At 45.0% G+C, this 19909-nt stretch overlaps 1 protein-coding gene across 1 annotated transcript in view; it reads right to left on the reverse strand.

The window, feature by feature from the left end:
* Positions 1 to 2773: 2773 nt before the first annotated feature.
* Positions 2774 to 19909, reverse strand: part of LOC126543470 (uncharacterized) — a 38273-nt gene continuing 21137 nt past the window's right edge. The window contains exon 2 of the mRNA XM_050190590.3: positions 2774 to 5358. Coding sequence (XP_050046547.2) covers positions 2783 to 5281 — 2499 coding nt within the window. The 5' untranslated portion in view covers positions 5282 to 5358 and the 3' untranslated portion in view covers positions 2774 to 2782. The remainder of the gene's footprint in view (positions 5359 to 19909) is intronic.

Genomic DNA, 19909 nt, shown 5'->3' on the forward strand with positions numbered 1-19909 from the left:
ATTTATTCAATGAGATCAAGTGGGTGATTAAGGTATGCTAACGACGATAAGCCTTAGCGCTACCCAGTCTGCCACAGCCGCTCCCCTTCTCTCGACCATGGTCTGATTATTGCACGGGGGTATGAGAGTTTCATGCCAAAAGTAATGGTAAATATGTAAAAGTTACCATGTGTTCCCTAACAAGTTATAATCGAAGTAGTTTGTAGAGGTTTCATGGCATCAGGATGGTTGCTAGCTTGTTCTTGTTAAGGATATATAACGTGAGTCGGTCTGTCACTGTGCACTTGGTGATTATTATGCTTAGCATCAGGAGTGTCAAAGTGCAAAAATAGTGTGTGTGTCAAATGTCGAAAGCGGGTCACATAGTACAGGTATATATATATATATATATATATATATATATATATATATATATATATATATTCTGTTCCTGTCCACTGTCTTGCACTTCACTCCTCGAAGAGGCAGGCCGTGCGTCGAGCTGGCTCCTGTACAGCACTTTGCAATATGGTTAACGTGGTTGGAGCCGGGATCTCAAAGTGGTGCGACGTGATGCTCAAGCAGTCTTGCCGAATTTACCACTTAATCACCACTGGCTTTTGTTTTCAAAGAAAATTGTACAGTTTATTTTTTTTTTTCAGGTTTGCTCTGACGGAGGCGTGTACAGTGGTTATTATCGTCTTCACGATTACTGTATGGGGTCGAAACGTGATTACACAAGCGAAGTATGTGAAGATAAGGCAAAGAAGGGCAAGGATCACAGATACTGAAGGAACACGTCATATCTGAAAACATTAAGAGGTCTATACAGCTTTCTGTACACTCGCAGGTGCTGGACACTGATAGGCTCAGAAGAGTATTTTGAAGGCTACGAAGGTCGAGCTATATCTAAAAGGAGGAAGCGTACTATATATATCCTGTGGTGGGTCAGCAATTAATGTTGCCGTGCAACGAACGATTTGCACTAAGAACAAGACAAAGTACTAACGAACTGCAGAACAATGCAGTGCTGGGCGAGTTTGTATGTATTAGGAACCTAGTAAAAGCACAGAATAGATGAAGTCCATACAGCGGAAGACAAAACATGGGTGCCCGTGTAGAGTCTTTCCCTGTTATTTGTCCATTCAATGCTGCTACTGTGGGTACTTAAAGCCTACTAAATCATTCTTTTGCCACCCCTTTGTCCTCTAAGGCGTTATTCTTTTTCAAATTTGCACCTAGAAATCTGCAATGTCCATAATAAAGCAAGTAGTAATGCTCTTTAGGTTCTCTTATACTTGCTCGCCATTAAACTTCATGACTGTCAGGTACGATATTCCCAAAATATCTTGAATCGCGAACTAAAACTCAGAAACCGCCATACATATTCATTGACCGGAAAAGGCGGTGACTTAACAAACGTTGCTTTTTTCCTTGGGCGTCGAGTCTGAATCATAGCTGCAAAGAACCGTCGTGCAGAAACACAATATACTTTAATGCAGTGTGAGAAGGTTTGAGGTGTACCGTTAGAAGTAGAGCTATTCAGCTGCCACTGCGAAAATCAATCTGCGATTAAAAGAAAAAATTGGTCTTGTGTATGTGCTATTTACTGAATTCAAATCGCGACACTCAGACTGAAATGCAGCAAGCGCTACGGTGTCAGGCATCCAATAAAGTCTTGATCCTTTAATCCACAGGGACTAACTTTTCTACCTGCAGCCTAATCGGCCCAGCACATAATCGCATCGCATTCTTTGTCATGTCTTCTCAGAATTTGGGTGGTCTCTTGCCGCAAGTAATTTTACATGTTACAACCTTTCAACACTATTTCAGGCAATAAACTGTCGGACAATGTACAACAGTGTCAAGGATGATCGCGCAGTTTCACTCGACACGCTGAGCGCCTCATTCGTTAAGTGCATTGCATTTAGCGGAGGAGTCGGATGCCACCCTAGCCTACACTTGTTTGGTTGAAAGCTTTGACAACGCGATGACAAACACTATTACGTGTAGATGTTTTATTTCTGTGTAACGTTTGTAAACATGACCACCAAAACTGCGCTGTTTATTTCTGCTGACGATCAGGAATGCCACTGGGGTCAACTTTTAGTGCGCCTGAATTCCGCAATCACAGTCGGTATACAAGGTACATCAGCTTGTGTAGCGAATAGGTGTACCATACTGTCATACTGCCCTAGTGTTGTTTAACTTTTTTCTCTGAAATATGAGTTCCCTGTGACTAAATCTTTGAGTTTGTAAGAGAATGTACTGAACTGAAAAGCGTGTTTTCCCACTTTCACGCATATGAGTCTTATAACACTTTTTACATGAACCTTGTTTGTCAACAGTCGAGTGAACATAACTGGTCATAACTTCCTCTTTCTCTTTCCTTTAAATTAAACATTATATGGTTCACTGTTCCCTAATATACCTATGTGCTTATCGACAACAAGTTCAGTAGTTCAATATCACGCCTGAGATCTCGGACAACGTTAACGTTCTTTTTAGCACACTTCGACAATGCTCTCACTGCTCCACGGCAAAAAAAAAAGGCATTTGTAATATTCTACGTCGTTGCGATTGGTAAAGTTCGACATAAACGCACACGTTATTACCGTCTCCTAGAACATTGTCAGTATGCTTGGTTCATATTGTAAGAATAAATGTTCATAACGCACACAGAACGTTAATGGGCTGTACAAACTGGTAACACCTATGGCTCCGTGGTCCATGGTCAACCTTTGTGGATATGTGAGCGAACGGGCATCCACATCTGTATGGAAGGGCGATCAATGTTTGGCAACTACATTCGTTCTAGAAACTTCACTGCCTTGATAGAGCCAGCTTCGTTCACAATTGTGTCGCACATAATACCCTTCCCCAGCATTGCATCCTCGAAACCAGAGTCCCTCCGGTCCTGGCACTCACACGGCAAGTGGCCGTGCGGTGTTCGCTGGTGAATTGCTGAGGAACGAAGAGAAGGAGGCAAAATGTCACCGTTCCGTGTCGCGTGCTCGCGCTGGCAGTACTGCTGCGCCAAGATCACGGATGACTCATAGCATGGGGCGTACGACTCGGGCGTTGCGATTACGGGACCATCTTGTGACTCCGTGGAGGTCAGCGACTCCAGCGTGGTCGTGATGGTGTCAGTAGAACTGTGCCTCAGAGAGTTCCTCGCCAAAGCAAATCGGGACTTCCGCAGTCCGCCACAGTACGAAATCCTTTGCGGCGAAAAGGCCATGCTCATTTCGTGCTCGTCAAAGGCGAATGATCGGCCTCGTTTAAGCGCTGGTCGGCGATGGTATGCGGCCACTGCAGAGGTATCATACGCGGAGGAAACTGTTTCGTAACTGTGTACTTGCGCGACGCTGTCAACCGTGGAAAGCCTGTTGTATATTTCTCCACAACCGAGTACAGCTGATGTGCTGTTCTGCGAGTCATATATGGCATGGCTTGGCCTCCGGCACTGAGACGAGTCGATAAAGTGACGGCCCCACATCTCCTGGCACACGCTGCTATTGCATGATGGGTCGTGCGCTTCGATCAACTCCTCACGGTTCGCGAAGCGACCCCGAGTTCGGAAAGACATGCTTCGGTCGCCTCCCGTATATGTGGTGGACTTCACAGCTGTCACCTCTGAGCTGCGCTCGGGCATGCTCGAAAAGCGTGCCGACATAAGTTTGGAGCTGTCTAACGATGCTCGCCGGTTGAAGCCGCTCCTCATGGCGGCGACCCGTAGGCCGGGTCCAGGTTTGCCCTTGTAGCGCCACTGCTGCTGCTGGTGTGGCTGTAGCTCTTGTGTCGCGCTGTCTATGAATACGGGGCGCTCCACCGTGATGCAAGATCTCCGGGAAGATGACCGCCTCGAATCTGTCGTGACGGTGACGATCTTCCAGTCGCCCGATTTGCTTTGACACAGCGAGTGCGCGACGAAAGGCGTCTGGTAGTCTGCGCTCTCTCTGGGGTGCAGGGACGCCGCGCCACCAGGCATCTTCATATCCTCGGAGCACTTTCTCTCTTGCAGCGGGCTCTGGTGGCTGTGATGGTAGCCTCGCGGAGAGAAGAAACTGGGCTTGCGCGTCAGGCGGGTGAACATCTTATGCACGTGTTTGCGCATCACCTTGTTTCTGATGACGTACAGGTACGGGTTGATGAGCGACGAGCAGAAGAGGAGTAACATGGCGATGGCCGGAAGGTCGTGCAGCGCAGTATTGCGTGTTCGCGCGTGCGGCTCCACCAAGGTCATCGAGAAGAAGGGTAGGAAGCACCCCGTAAATGAGACCACAACCAGGACTCCCGTGCGTACTGCCTTCCACTTGTCGCCGAATATCGAAGACGCTTGACTAAGCGAAGAAGTTCGTTTAGACCAAGCCAACTTCCTGTGCAGGTAAGGAGACGCATGGTTTCCAACTTCCGTTGCCACCAACGAGGGCTGGCTGATCTCGTTGCCAACGGCGTGGAAGTTTAGACGTGTGCACGCGCTATTGCGGCGAGCCGCTTTCAACATAGATGCGTATATCCACGTGATCCGGATAAACGGAAGCAGGAAGCCTATAACGCAGAAGACACACGAGTAGGCTATCGTGAGAAAACCGGTGTCCTGCCAGGTTACAGTGCACATAGCCCAGCTTTCTTGGTATTTAATGTCCGAGACTCCACAAAGCGGTGGTAGTGCTACGACAATGGCGATGAGCCAAGTAGATACGATGAGGCCACTCGTTCGTTTCTTCGTGATGGTCATCGAATAGTGCAACGGGCTGTTGACGGCACAATTTCTGTCTACAGCTATTAAGAGAATGGAGAAAACATTGGCTAAGGTGAGGCACAGGGAGAGGGTGCCGTGTACTTTGCACCACACGTCTCCGAATATCCATTCTTGGAACATGATGGACGCGAAAATGAATGGGAGAAGGGTGAAATTCTGCAGGAGGTACACAATGGCCATGTTCAACACAAACTTGTTCGAAGTCATGCGAACCGATGGCCGCTGATAGAAGAGAACAAACACGAGGCCATTCACAGCGACACTCGAAACCATGATAGCCAGCAGAAGCGCGAAGTGGACTTCGAGGCGGATGTACCGGAACGACAGCGATGATTGGTTGTCTTCTATGTCGACCGCGCGGCCGGAAGCGACTGCACTGGCTTCACCGGACGGCACAAACGGCAGGATTTCTGATGACTGGTCCAAGGCAATGAAATTGGGGAAGGCTGGAGCTTGGTTGCGGGCGGTAAGATTGGTGCTGATTCCACCGAGGTACGGAGTTAGAGCAAGGCGTTCTCGATCAACGTTCAATTCCATGGCTTGTCGTCACCAAGAATACGAGCAATCAATGCCGGGAAATGGCATTTGGCGCGTCATGCTGCTTCCAGGCGCACCTGCGAATACATGACAAAGAAAAAGGAGACCGAATTAGTGTAAAATGAAAATAGTTTGATTAGCATTATGCTTCTGAAATCTACTTTGAATTAGTGCAATGTAATCTTAATTACTGCTGATTTGTTTGCGGTGACGCCGCTTGCTCAAAGTAAAACCCACGGCTGAAGCGACTATAAAGAAGTGGTAAGAGTTATCCCAAATATAACACGTCGGGATAGTACTCCATCTATAACGCAGGTGTCGCTTAGGCCCATCTATGTTTCAATCAACGTCTCTGCGCTTGGCTTTGTCAGCCCACTTCGTGCTCTCCAAAATACCGATAACTTCTGTTTCTCTGAAAGTTGCCAACGAACATGCATCTTAAACCTGTGGCTGGCAGCCCGTTCAGGCGAGAGCAATACAATGACCAATGTAAATTACGTAACACTAGGGCGGATCTGCCACATAATCTTTGAGAATGCTCGAAGGCGGTTCCGTTACAAGGCCGCAATATTCCAAACCGGCAGCAGTGGGAGACCCTCTTGCTCAGCTCAGACAAGCGAGACCCAGTCTGGGGCGTACAGCTTGCCGAATCAGCCGCTGAGACTCAGGGTATCCCGGCCTTCTGCCAGGCGGAGCGAGGGTGCGTCCGACCCCGTGATTGCTTGCATCAATAAAAGTAGACTCTCTCTCTCTCTCTCTGAAAGTTGTGTTTTCCAACACCAATGCCTAAAACTCAGTGCACTGTCAAAACGAATAATTTCTTGCGTCAGTCAGTCACTACGCATCAATTAAGGAAGCCAACATGGCAATCTGAAAGGCATCATTGGAAAATGTAAATGTCAACAAAATAAAAAAGAACGTAAAACACCCTGTTCGCCATCTTTCTCAGAAACAAGAAATTGGGAAAATAGTGACATAGTTTCTTCAGCCCTTTATGAAATTAGGAAATTCTTCATGTGCTTTTCCATCTTTTCTGGCACAAGTGTAATTTCTTGACACGTTTTAATGACTGCACTGCAATTTTGGCCATCCGTGGCGGCTCATCGGCCATGGCTACTTTCTTTTCGGCACAGGATTCCGGGTTCAATTCCACGCCACGGCAGCCCCATTTAGAAGAGAACAAAACAAGAAAAGGCTCTGTGAGTGTAATAAAAAAACTTCCAAGTTTCATAAAACATAATCCAACATTGTATTTATTTATTTATTTATTTATTTATTTATTTATTTATTTATTTGTTACGGTTACTTAATAAATTAGAATAATTGCTCAATACTATATCTTTTTGAACAAGAACAGCTAGCTGTTTTCTGCAGCACGAGTGAACCAGTATGGAAGCACAAAGGGAAAACACCTTATCCCCCAATAAAAAGAAGAATGCGTGACAGTGAAACAGGAAATGCCGCGGTGACGAATAGAACTCTGGCTGCCTAACACCCATCGTGGAAATATATCCGGAACAACCCATAAGCACAGAACATTCCTTGAACTGAGGCGACGCTTTCTTTTTCTTCAAAGGAAAACAAGGCCGCTGCGTAAACATGACAGCTATCACGCAGAGCGTTACAGTGTCAAGCAGCGGAACGAGAACAAAAAACGCCAGCGAAGTGCTGTCACCCAAGAAGCGACTACCAGTGTCGCGTGTTGCCGAAACGCTCGCGAGGTTGTACGTCCGACCTCTCGTCAGAACGCTAATCTGCCCGTGGTCCTTGGTACTTGAAAAACAGCTTGTGTCGCCACGGGGTCGTGGCCCCGGTAACGTTACGTGGCACCGTTGAAAGTAAACATACAGGCCGGGGAGAAAGAAAGTGAGGAAACGCGGTGTTTGAGGCAGATCGATATTCCCTTCAAGGTCGCAATAGAACGCGAGCAAACATGCGGCGTTGGCCTTCGGCTCTTGTGTTGCGTGAGGCTGCGAAGTCGCAAGCCCCATGCCCGCCTTCGTGCGCCCACTGTTTTTCCCACTATTTTTCCCACTGTCCGCGCGGCCTTTGCACAGTCGCCTGTGGTGTCGACCCTTTCCAGGAATTATCGTACTCTGACGCCAGCGGGACCCCTTGACCATTACATGTTGAAGGGTTCGGGCTTTTAACGTTGGACAACGAAGGCTGTTTCAGTGAAACATTTACGGTGACGGCACGGTTATCTTAATAATATCACACGTTTCACAACAATTTACGTTTGTAAATCACCTGGTATGTTAGAATTAAAGGGACCCCTTTATATCAGGCCGGGGAATCCGTTCCAAAATGATCGCAATGCCATTTTCACCGTTTCTGCAGTGTGTTCTTCTTTTCGCTGTCGTTGTTCTCAACCATTTCGCAAGCGGAGCTGCATGGCCGCAACAGCGTAGAGGTTTTTTTGAGGACAAGGTTCCGAAGAACTAAGGTATCATGCGTAGTAGAGAGCTGGAACATATCTGTCGCCTTTTCTACCTTTTCCTTCAACTCGTGCCAGCGTATTTGTTCGTCTTGTCATGTCAGAGTGATTGTTGTCACTTTCGCGTACTTACCTCATGGTGCGAAATTTTTCGAGATATAATTTAATGTTGAGCCCTTAACTTTATTTGTGTACGCCACACTATTATTCAACGATCACCAGAGTTGGTAGTGCTACAATTACTGATGTCATGCTCAGTGCGTTTTATTGTTGTACTGGTGGATCATTGACGAAGGTAAAGACTCGCACTCTCAATTGACACGAGATTTCGGTGCTTTTTAAACTTTTTAAACTAATAAACTTTTTAATGAAGTAGAAAGTGCGTGTTTCTGCGCTTAAACTAGCACCGATGGTGCCATTCATCATTGCATAAATGTTTAATAGAATTTCGTTCTGAAAAGAAACTCAACTCATTCAGCATAAACGAATTTTTATTATCAATTCTGAGTTCTCTTTTGTTCCTGGAGAAATGTACTAACCTGCTACTAGAAGCAGCAGCTGTTTACAAGGTTTTTATAGGCATAGATTACATTTCCTTAAAAATTAAATGGAATTGTGTGTAAAAGAGTTCGCTTTTACAATCGTTGCTTGATTACGAGGCGCCCAGAGGGAGCACGGCCATGTTTACTTAGCACTTATTCTGGTACCCTGTAAGCTATTACAAGTTGCTGTGTTGCTATTTTCGTATGGCAGCAGCGGCTCTCAGATGAAATGCTGATATTGCTTTGAAACAACAAACTACTCATTCGTACGTTTCGTAGGACGCTTGTCTTTTGTTCAAGGTCATAAGTAGGTATATATATGTCGTAGTCATCGTTGTCATAAGCGTCATCATCACCATCATCATTTAATATATATATATATATATATATATATATATATATATATATATATATATATATATATATATATATATATATATATATATATATATACGCTGCAGCTCAAAGCTCCCTCTCTGACATTTCTATTTGTTCTTGTGTTGCGTCAACTGAATCTGCACTAATTCCCAATTAACACGAACAATATTATTCCAAAATAATAAATTCCCAAATCACTCCATATAATCATCTGCCGCCCGCATTCGCGTTTTTGACACTCCGCACCAATTCTGTTGCTTTTCTTATTTATTGGCGTATATCCCCTACAATCAACTAATCAAAAAAAAACTTTTTAGGTATAAAAAATTAAAAGGTTATTCCTCACTTCCAACAGTGTAATTGCTCATGTTTGTATAACTTAAGCACTAATGTACTAGCAGGACTAGATGTATCAGCGCTCAAGAAGAATGCTGTTAAATAATTTAAAAAGAAAACAATAGTGTTTTACCACCCACGTGTACTGAGACCAGACTCGAAATGCGCATTTTCAAATAAAGGTGCCGTCTTCGCAAAAAGTTCTGCGCTATAAAAACCATCATGTCCGCATCATGCGATCCCGCGCCAACTAAAGTTCAACTTGTCAAATGCGCGCGCGACAGTGTCGACTACGACGTTTTCCAAGACGCTATTTAAATGTACGTTTTAAGCGCCACGCGTAAGGATTTGCTATAGGAATGCAATTTGTCGCAGCGAAGATATTCCCCGCTTCGTGGCCGCAACAAGGCTTTCACGAAAATTCTGGAGCGGACTCGACGAACTTAACAATTTTCTACAATTTATTCTCTCTCTGTTCTTTTCCCGTTTTTGCTTTTCCTCGTGGGCATAGAACTAGCTTCAATCCGCATCGATAATTCTGCGCAGTCAAGGTTTGTCAGATTGGCCGATGGTACTATGTAGCACTGAGTGGGACATGACGTCTCATGGTGTTACCGGGTCATTCCAGTAAAACGAAGCTGGGCTATACAACGCGATAAAGTGATCGGTCGCAGCCCTGCTGCTGAAATGACTACGCAACCAATCGGGAGCTTCGCACGGTACCAACGGGAGTAAGATCGAAGAAGGAACGAAGTGCTACCAGTACCTTTGTTTTACGCCGCTCTGCCACGTCACAGAAGGGCGGCTCCGCGAGCTGTGCTTCGCAGTGCTGCATGCTTAATCGGGTAAATTCCACAAATAATTTGAAGCCAGTTATTTTAGTTTACATGGCCCTTTTGATAGGTTGACACACGGAACTATACCTTTATGGCAAATTACTCCGACCTTTTTAACGTAAGCATGTGCCGTAAACTTTCTAACTAAGAAGCTATTTAATGTAACTGTATTGTAATAATTGAAGTGGTTGCTTCGGCTTTTCTTTTTTTCGAGATGATGTCCGCCTGGGCACATAAATTATCTTTAGCGAGGTGATTCGACTGACTCTTGTGGGCTTTTTTTTTTCATATGGTGTTCGAAGTGAAAACAAACATAGAAGAAAACTAACCGAATTCGCCAAAAACCATCCTGGTTACCCACCCTTCCTACTCAGCTACAACAAGCTCATTATTAATAAGAAACGCTACACTTACAACGCGATTGCGGATAGCATCGAATAAATTAAAACCAATGAATATACACTGAGCCGCATGAGCGCGTCACTGACACTGCAAATGCTATGTCCTAGGAAGGCGAGAGGGGCGGTGGACGGCCATTCACACAACTAAATCATACACACCAGTACACGAGGCGTCGTCATCAAACATGATTCATTGTCGTCAGCGATAGATTCCTGCTCTGCGCACATTGTTGCTCTTACGGAAACTTGGCTCTCTCTAACATACAAGATGGCGAAATCTTTCATGAAGCTTAACATTTTAACATATACCGATGCGACCGCACTGCGTCTCGAGGTGGGGGCGTACAACTTGCGGTTTCAAATGATATTCCTTCACCGAGCATATGAGTTTGCACATACCTCGAAATCATCTGGGTACTAGAAAAAATTGGCCATCGCAAACTCATTTTAGACGTGCGCTATAGACCCCCTTCTTCCTCTTCCTGTTTTTTAAATGAACTGCGTGACGTCCTTAATACGATTCACACTCGGTTTCCTACATCACCCGTCATACGTTTAGGAGATTTCAACTTCCCTAATATAATATGGAGTACCAACCCTCCTACTTTAACTCCGTACTCAAAAGAATCACAAGAATTTTTGGATATGTGGTCTGCCTTTTCGTTAACCCAAATTGTTCCCGAGCCAACCAGACTATCCGCTACGGCACCGCACACACTTGACTTAATTCTAACTACCCCTGATCTTCTCTCTGATGTTACTTGCTATCCTGGAATTAGTGGACACATACTGCTTAACTTTCACATCGAAAGAACCACGCCAATACGCTCAAAACAACGCAAAACTATTCTTGCCTACAACAGAGCAAGTTTTGACGCAATCAATACTGAACTTCATGCATTCATAGACGTCTTCTTGCATAACTTCGACATTAACTCAGTGCAATCTAATTGGGACACATTCGAAACTAAAGTACACGAACTAATAAAAAAATGCATTCCAAAGCGAAGCAGATCGCCACCCATTCGCAGGTACCATGGTATAACACCCATTTAAAACGGATATCCAACAATAAAAATATGTCTTTATCGCGCAGCCAGGCTCTCACCTTCTAATTTACGTTGGTATGCATGCAAGAATGCATCTAACGCTTATCTTGCAGCCATAAGAAACACCAGAGAAAACTCTTTTATCTACTGTGCTTCCGTCAATGTTTGCCTCAAACATAAATAAATTTTGGCGCACCAGTAACCCTTCGCCTCACAACACTATCACCTTGCATGATTCTTCTGACGAGCCCATGCCCAACAATATTTGTACGACCCTTCTTCATCAAACATTTCTACAGAATTTTTCCTCCGCTTCTTCAAAGGAATTACCACCGACGCAATCTTTCAATTACGTAGCTATGCCTTCAGTACGAATCGACCTATCTGACTCATCTCCCGGCTTCGACGGCATTAACGCCAAATTTTTGAAAAACACTAGTGTCTACTGCTCTATTATTCTAACAAAAATATTCCAACAATCTTTGGACACGGGTATGCTCCCCAAGAAATGGAAAATAGGGAAGGTGATTCTAATCTTTAAATCAGCCAATAAAAATTTTCCTTGTAGTTATAGCCCTATTTCTCTCACCAGTAACTGTTGCAAAATACTAGAACATGTAATCTACAGGAACTTGGATAACTTTCTGGAATCAAACTCATTTTTTGGTGCGGCTCAACACGGCTTTCGCAAAATATATTCATGTGAAACGCAACTTATATGTTTTACTCGCACATTGAACCAAATCTCAGATCGATCATCTCATGCCGATTGCATATTCTTAGATTTTGCAAAAGCGTTTGACAAGGTCTCACGTGGATTACTGCTTCATAAACTAAATTAACTAAATTTAGACACTAGTTTGTTTAAATGGATTGAATTTTTTCTTACATACCGTTCTCAGTTTGTTGTCGCGAATCAGTGTTGCTCTGATTTTAGCCACGTTTCTTCAGGCGTTCCGGAGGGATCGATTCTTGGAACACTTTTGTTTGTGGTCTATATCAATGACTTGGCGTCTGTGTTAAAATCTATCCTTGTTTTATTTCAGAAGAGTACGCATTTGGGCTGGTCGGTTCATGATTACGAGCAATAAAAACAGCACTAAACGACAAGACGAGTGAAGGGACACAGACAACAGCGCTGACTAACAACGAAAGTGTCTTTATTCTTTCAGTCAGCATATATATGCTCCGCCGCTATCTGAAACCACAGAATCAACAGAATTGGGCATGCGCAGGGGGATTGCAATTAATGCGATAGGAAGGCGATCTCCTTCGGAAGGAGAGAAATAGAAGGGAGGCTTACACATGCTTCGCCGCTAACGTGAATGTGGAAAGCTTCGGAAATGAGGCGTGCGCGGTCATCGCGGTATTTTGACAGGTAGGTCACACCTTCGAAAGATGGCTTGCAGCCGCACTCATTGCAATGCAGTGAAAACTGACTATCTTTTGCTGACGACCGTGTTACTTTCCGCGAAATAAGAACTGTTAATGACACAGCCCTCTTACAGTCTGATCTTGATGTTGTTGCTACCTGGTCCAAAGCATGGTTATTGGAGCTTAACACTATCAAGTGTAAAACTACGCATATTTCTTGCACTAAAACCTCCACATCTCATATTTACCCTAACAATGTTCAATTAGAATCAGTCACCTCGTACTTTAGCATTCACATTACCACTAACTTAACCTGGAACGTTCACACCGAACATATAATTAGCAAAGCAAACCCCATGTTAGGTTACATACGTCGTAACTTCCTTAGAGCGCCATCGTCATTTTAATTATTGTTGTACAAAACACTAATACGTTCCAAGCTAGAATACGCATGTTCGATATGGGATCCAAGTCAGGATAAACTTGTAATGCCACTAGAACTGGTTCAAAATTACTCTGGTAGGTTTATTCTGTGCATCTACGATCGAACCGCTAGTGTTACTGCCATGAAATCTAATCTTGCCCTTATATCCCTGTCGGCGCACCGCCAAACTTCCTAACTATTTTCATAAGTTGTATTATCAACCTGTTCTGCGCAACCAATTTATCTCTAGGCCACATTACCGATCCCATCGCATCGACCACAGCCACAAAGTTGGAATTGATATTTGCAACACTAAGAATTCCTTTCACTCTTTTTTGCCCAGGACTAGTGGCGGTTGGAATCACTTTCATGCTGTATCTATCAGTGATAACCTACACTTCCGAAATTTTCTAGCTAAAAATGCATAAGCAGGGTCTTTGTAATGTTGGCTTTTCATGTTTATGTGCGAATATTTTATGTATTTTTTCCAATGATATAGCTAACATTGTATTATGAGCAAATAGTGTATTTTTCTTTTGCTTTTTTGCTTGTATAATAATACCACTCCCCTCTATAATGCCCTTGGCCCTGAAGGTATCATAACTAAATAACTAAATAAATAAATAAATAAATAAATAAATAAATAAATAAATAAATAACTTGCCTACTTACCCTTAGATTTGTACTTCCTTAACATTCTAATACGTAACGCTAAAGGTTTCGCGATTAATCGCATTTATTGTTCGGTACTGTAGTCGGTGGAAGGCTTCTTTTATTCCACTGCAACCGAAATTTTCATTTGCCGAAAACATACAATGAAAAAGTGCTCCTAATCGTGGTTTCTCTGAAACTTGCTTCACCAGAAAGCCTTTAGCTCACGGAGCGCTGAAGACTGCCGCGAAGCGCCAAATACGGTGCAAATCCAGAAAGGCAATTCATTGGCCCATTTACTTCCTGTGAAGACGTTTACAGCCACTTCAAGAACGGGTTCGTCGCAAATATAAAACAGCAACTTTTGCTTTTCCGGCTTCCAAACCCGTGAAAGGGGGCTTTCAGCACGTCACTTTGCCTGGGGTGACAGTGACTCAACCGATCAGACAACATTTCCACTTCGTAGGAACTAAGGCCTGGAGACAATGTCTACGAGTGGGAGCACTCGATTGAAAAAAAAATGATTTACAAGCGCGGGCACGAAACCCGCTTCACTCGAGTCAACCGCGCTGTAAGGGTGCGGATGTCCACTGAAGCGACGCAGCTTGTTAACTTGGATATCCGTTCGGCTGCGCCGTCGCTTTCTTCCGCCACTTTGTCCACGTCGACCCTTTCTTTGTGTGTACATGATGTGGGTGCCATTGTCGCTTGGTGTCATGTGCCAATAGACAGGACCTTTCTTTGTGTGTTTTAAAGAACAGTCCGCGGTGTTCCCCCAGGCGCCGATCGCTCACTGCTACGCTGAGGGGTTCGTGCTTTCTCGCTCGTGTCGCATTAATGTCTGTCCCGCCTCGGCATCATCCGGAAGGTCTTTCTTCGAGAAACCCGAGGGAGCGGAAGCACGCATGTTCGCACACGTTGTTGGAGTCAGTGTTTGATGTCTAACCCCAAGGCACCAACGTGGGACTTTTTGAAAATTCGACAAAGAATTTGGGACGTGAGGGGTTTAGGACATAGAGGGGCTGGGGGGAAAGAAACTGTAAACGTTACCTTCCGGTGCTAAAGTTGAAGTGTTAACACGGCAGCAGTCATCTTTTGGAGCCCTTACTATGTAATGTAAGCTCTTACCACAATTCCACAGCGGGCTTCACTAACACAATCCCTTACAAAAATTATGGGGTTTTATGCGCCATAACTACGATCTGATTATAGTGAGTAGTGGGGGACTCCGGAATAATTCGAACCACCTGAGGTTCTTTAATGTGCACCTAAATCTAAGTATACGATTGTTTTTCGCATTTCGCCCTTATCAAAATGCGGCCGCTGCGGCGGGAATTCAATCCCGCGATCTCGCGCTTAGCAGGCCAACACTATAGCCACTAAGCAACCACGACGGGTCATAATTATTTGTGACATGTTAAAATTTATCAAAGATAAAAGAGAATCATCGTCATAGTCGCGACCCACTGCTCCACATTAGTTGCAGTTCGAACAAGCCATTCAATGAAGCGGAACTCAAGCGCGACGTTCTCCGCGAAACTGACAATCGAGCTGAATCCAATTTACCGCTATGCTCGAAGCTTTGCTAATTACGCGTGCGACTGCTAATTTGTTCAATGACGTTCGCGCTCTCTGTAATCAAGCACTTATTGTTTGACCGTCGACACCTCGCTTGACATCCGTGTATTTCCACTCCGTGCGAAACAAAAGAGAAAGATTTTTTGCACACAAAAAAAAGAATCTTGCTTCGCCTGTTGCCACCACTTTCGTGCATCGCGGCACTCGCCATCGCACTCGTGCTCCTCCCAGGCAAACTTCCAGACAAAATACGCAGCGTATCTCCATTTTTTCAAGAAACAGCAACCAGTCAGCAAGTAAGCTGATCTTTCGTAATCCACTGGCCATAAAGTTCGTGTGCACGGCTGCTGCGTGCTCTTCGATAGCTGGCACGGATTAATAAACGCATTGTTTTCATATATCGCTCTTCTTCTATCAGTTTTCTTTTTTTTTTTTTGTGGCCAGATTAGACAAAAAGAAGCAGGCACTCTACGCATGAGGAAAACGCAACGACCTAAGAGAAGCCAGATTTTTTCGATGCATCATTCTGCGACGAGCACGCTCTGCTGGCCTCTGAAGTGTGTCAATAAGTATTAGTTTTTTCTATGTTCTATACTAAACGGCCGTAAGGCACAGCACGAACAACAAGAAACAGAAAAACCTTTCAGAAAATCTAAAACTTCCAGTAGTCTTTGCTAAGCGGCACATGTGCTCTGAGGCTCTCACCGGGCCTTGTCACTTTTCAGTTGCAAGCTTGGACTTCGATCGATCGGAAGATAGCTCGGAAAAACAGAGGACTTTGGTTTTGGAAGCTAGGCACGCACCTTCTTAAACTTTAGAGAATTTTGTTGAAAGACACACATACACACGGGCGCACACACACACATGCACGCACGCGTATATATATATATATATAGCAAGTGTTGCAAGTTTATGTTTAAGATATTGTTGAATTATTGTAACAATATGCCTTTCGTCTCTTCCTTTATGAGACTCCAGGGCTTTTAATGTATCTGAAACATCCGCTGCGTCCTCAGCACGTGACTAAAGGCTCATTTGCATTAGGCCAGTACGACACCGAGTTCGGCAGACCAAAATCGGTGCCGGGTCGGCCTAGTGTGAGTGAGCCTTAAATGCACAATATATTTCTTCTTGAACCAATAAACCACTCGACACGTTGGCGGTTTTTGCGCAAAAGTATAGTTTAGCGAAAGGGAAAATTGTCTTGCATCGCTTCCCGCTTTCTTTTGCTCTACTATTTGATCTCTTCGTATTTTGCGGGGATGAAGACTGCAGCAGCTGAGCTGTTGAGTTTCGCCAAACCATCTGTGTAGACATGTTGGCGGAATCTGTGCACGTTGTGAATGTGTTCCAAAGTTGCTTGTTTCAAAGATTGCAAAGGCGCTCCGGCTTTGTTTCTGGTGCCTGGAATTGTCAACTGCACTTGCGGCCGGTGCAGACACCACAACGGGTCAGATAATCGTGTAGCAGGCGTAAATTGTGAAGACAAGTAGGACTGATGTCTTACAATACTTTTGGCAAAAGTTGAATGTGGCCTTTTTGCTGGCAGCCAAGCAAGATGGTGGGAGGGATTCCGTGTCAGGTGTCGGATCTGTGCTCTGAGGACATCTGTGTCGATGTAGACTCTCAAAGGAACGTCTCTCGCAATGGCCAATGTCGCCATCGATGACAACGATGACCGCAACAATGGACTGTCTTTAGTGACTCGAAGGCCACCCTGCAGTGCATACAAAGCCCAATGCGCCACGGACCCAATTAAGAACTGGCCTCAGAAATTCGACACATAAATCATCACAGCCATGACAAGGGATACAACATAATCTTCAATGGCTTCCAGGACATTGTAACATCAGTGGGAACGACCACGCCGAGGAAGCCGTCCGATCTGCGCATGAAAGTGGTCAACGAGTCTCCATTCCGCTTTCGCGAGCAGACGCTGCGGCTGGGCTGCGATTGATGTCCCGTGATCGTATATTGCAGCTGTGGGACTCAACCGTTTACACCATGTGTCGTTTGCGTTCGTTGTCTCCGGACATAAGGATGCACCTCCCGCCTGGGTTGCACCTCCCGCCTCCCGCACCTCCCGCCTCCCGCACCTCCCGCCTGGGACATGCAACAGCGAAGAGACGCTCACACACATTATCTGTGTCTGCCTGCGATATATTGGAGCAGTACTGTGAAATATTATTTTGATCTTTTAATTTTAGATGCACGTTCTAAAACGTGAAAAGCATTAAAAGATTAGCAAGAGTTCTTCAACATGTCGTCCTAACTGCCTGTGAAAATTGTTTTTCAACATGCACTACAGTAGCATCGCAATTGATTGTGCGTAAAAGAGGCAGTGGTCAGAGAGTGAGTGGCCTCAAGTGGGCGGCCTCATAATAGTGACCAGAGCAAACAACATGGCAGCACAATGCAGTGGCAGTTTATACAGAAGTCTCCATTGCAAACTCAAAAGCAACCAACGACTCCCATATTTTTTTTTTAATTTAGGTCACGCCAATAAGACTCTCCTTTCAGAGAGTATGCTGAAGGGCGTTAGTCCTTTGACCAAAACTAGAGCCCGGCATACACCATGAAAGACATAAGAGTAATTGCCTTATTGGCAGTGGCGATGGCTGTGAAAGGACCCCGACCACCCGCAATCACCTCTGCAGGTTAAACATGTGAAATGGAGGTTGCTGTAAGCATTCGCCACCTCCTGCAGGAATGCGAAGAATTGGGAGCATTCTTGGACAAGCACCAACCTAAGGAGGTGACGTCGTTCAATGACTGGGTCCGTCCACTCACCAACGCCTAAAAGACACTTAAATGTCGTTGGAGCTTCGCATGCGAAGCTTCTGTAGCGAGCGACACTTGACGCGATCTTCATCCCTCTCGCACTCTTCCCCGAATTAGCCTTGAACTTTCATTTATGTCTCTCTCTCTCTCTCTCTCATTTCCCGCTGGGATCAGCGTACATCTATGAGAAGCGTGCATTCGCTGCAAGTATATTTTTATTCTTCTATCTACGTTTCTGAAGGGTCCATACTTTCGTCGTTGGCAGACGCTTACTAAATAAAAAAGCACGCGTTCTTAATTACGTATGCATGGAGAGAATGCCGAAGATAAATACACCGCCACCAGTGTTCGCCGCCTGCGACGTCCTGCAGGGGAACCCGAAGGGTCATGTTTGTTTCCCGGCCGCGGTGGCCGCATTCCGACTTGAGTGGAATGCTAAAGCGTAAGTGTACTGAGATTCGGTAATGTAAATCGCTGAACCCCAAGAAACGAATTATTTGTTAGCCCATAGGTAAACACCGTCTTACGCTGCTTTGACGCGTGAAACCTTAGTGATTGATCGTATACATATACAAAGTAAAAAAATAAAGGAAAGAAAACTATGAAACAGCGCTTTGCGCGTCATTTTAACGCGCGCTCTCCTATTTCTAGCCATGTTCCCTACGTTTCTAAAAGTGCAAACACGTCGTTATAATAAGAACGGGTAATTGGAAAGTCCTCATCGGCCATCTGCTTCAGCTCAGCGAAGGTCTCGTGGCTGTGCCAGTGGTGCAAAGGCTGGTCAAGGTGACCAAATGTCGAGGAATGTGGGTCAGTCCTCAGTAGTTTTTTTTTCCGTCGCCGCTTGTATAACCGTTCAATCCCGCAGCTGGTAGCAGGTACAGCCACAGCGAGACAAGCTATGCATACAGCATGCGGAAGCAACGTCCTTCATGTTCCAGCCTGGTGCGTACAAGTCAGGGTCAGATAGTCGAATGTGCTGCTCTCGTCAGCTTGCCACTTTCGGCGCTGAAGGACGACTGCCTTTGCTTGTTTTTTTTTTGTTTACATGCTCATTTTTGCTTAGAAAGAGAAGTTACAGGCAGCTACTGCTCACTTCTCGCTGAGCTTTCAGCGAATCTCGGATATTTCATTGTCACGTGGTTTACTGCAGCGAATAGGAAACTTCAGTCGCTACTGGCAACTATGCGATCAGCTTTGCGTACGCGAACTCCAGCGGATATCAAGCCGTACAACGCGCAGTGTGTCGTGGTCATTCCAGTGCTCCATGTGTGGCGTTGGATCTACAAGATTACGCTATTCTGGGGGGGCAAATTTGGTTTCCTTCATTTTGCGGGAAGTTGTGGTAACTTTTTTTAGCGCATCTCCCGAGCACACACACAAGAAAAAGAAAACTGAGGGGTGATTTTATTTCGATTATTATTTTTAATCTTGTCGAAGAAATCGCGTTCTTATAAGCGGAGAAAAATGTTGTTATATTCGAAGCTCTGCATAACATTGAGAGCACGTTCGAGAGCGCCTCTTATCAAAGTGGGTCCCCACTCGAGCAGCAGAACCGAAATGGGTCAGGCGTCACGGCTGCCCTAAAGCCGGCTTGCCAGCCAAGCACCGCGGTTTGGTAGGACGCGATTGCTAGAACCCGCTATGTTGTTTGGATCTTGGGAAAGGTTGCGTCTGCGCACTCTTGTTTGTTTCACTGTGAACCTACAGCTGGAAAACGCTGTCAAATATGCATAATTACAAATGTGAGTCATTTATGTAGTTGCAACTCTGTAGCACGGGAACGATGATTCGAAATTTAAAGAGCGAGGAAACCAGTGTTTATTTTACCTTCAAGGGCA

The sequence above is a fragment of the Dermacentor andersoni genome, chromosome 3 (genome assembly GCF_023375885.2).
Source record: "Dermacentor andersoni chromosome 3, qqDerAnde1_hic_scaffold, whole genome shotgun sequence".
NCBI classification, from domain to species: domain Eukaryota; kingdom Metazoa; phylum Arthropoda; class Arachnida; order Ixodida; family Ixodidae; genus Dermacentor; species Dermacentor andersoni.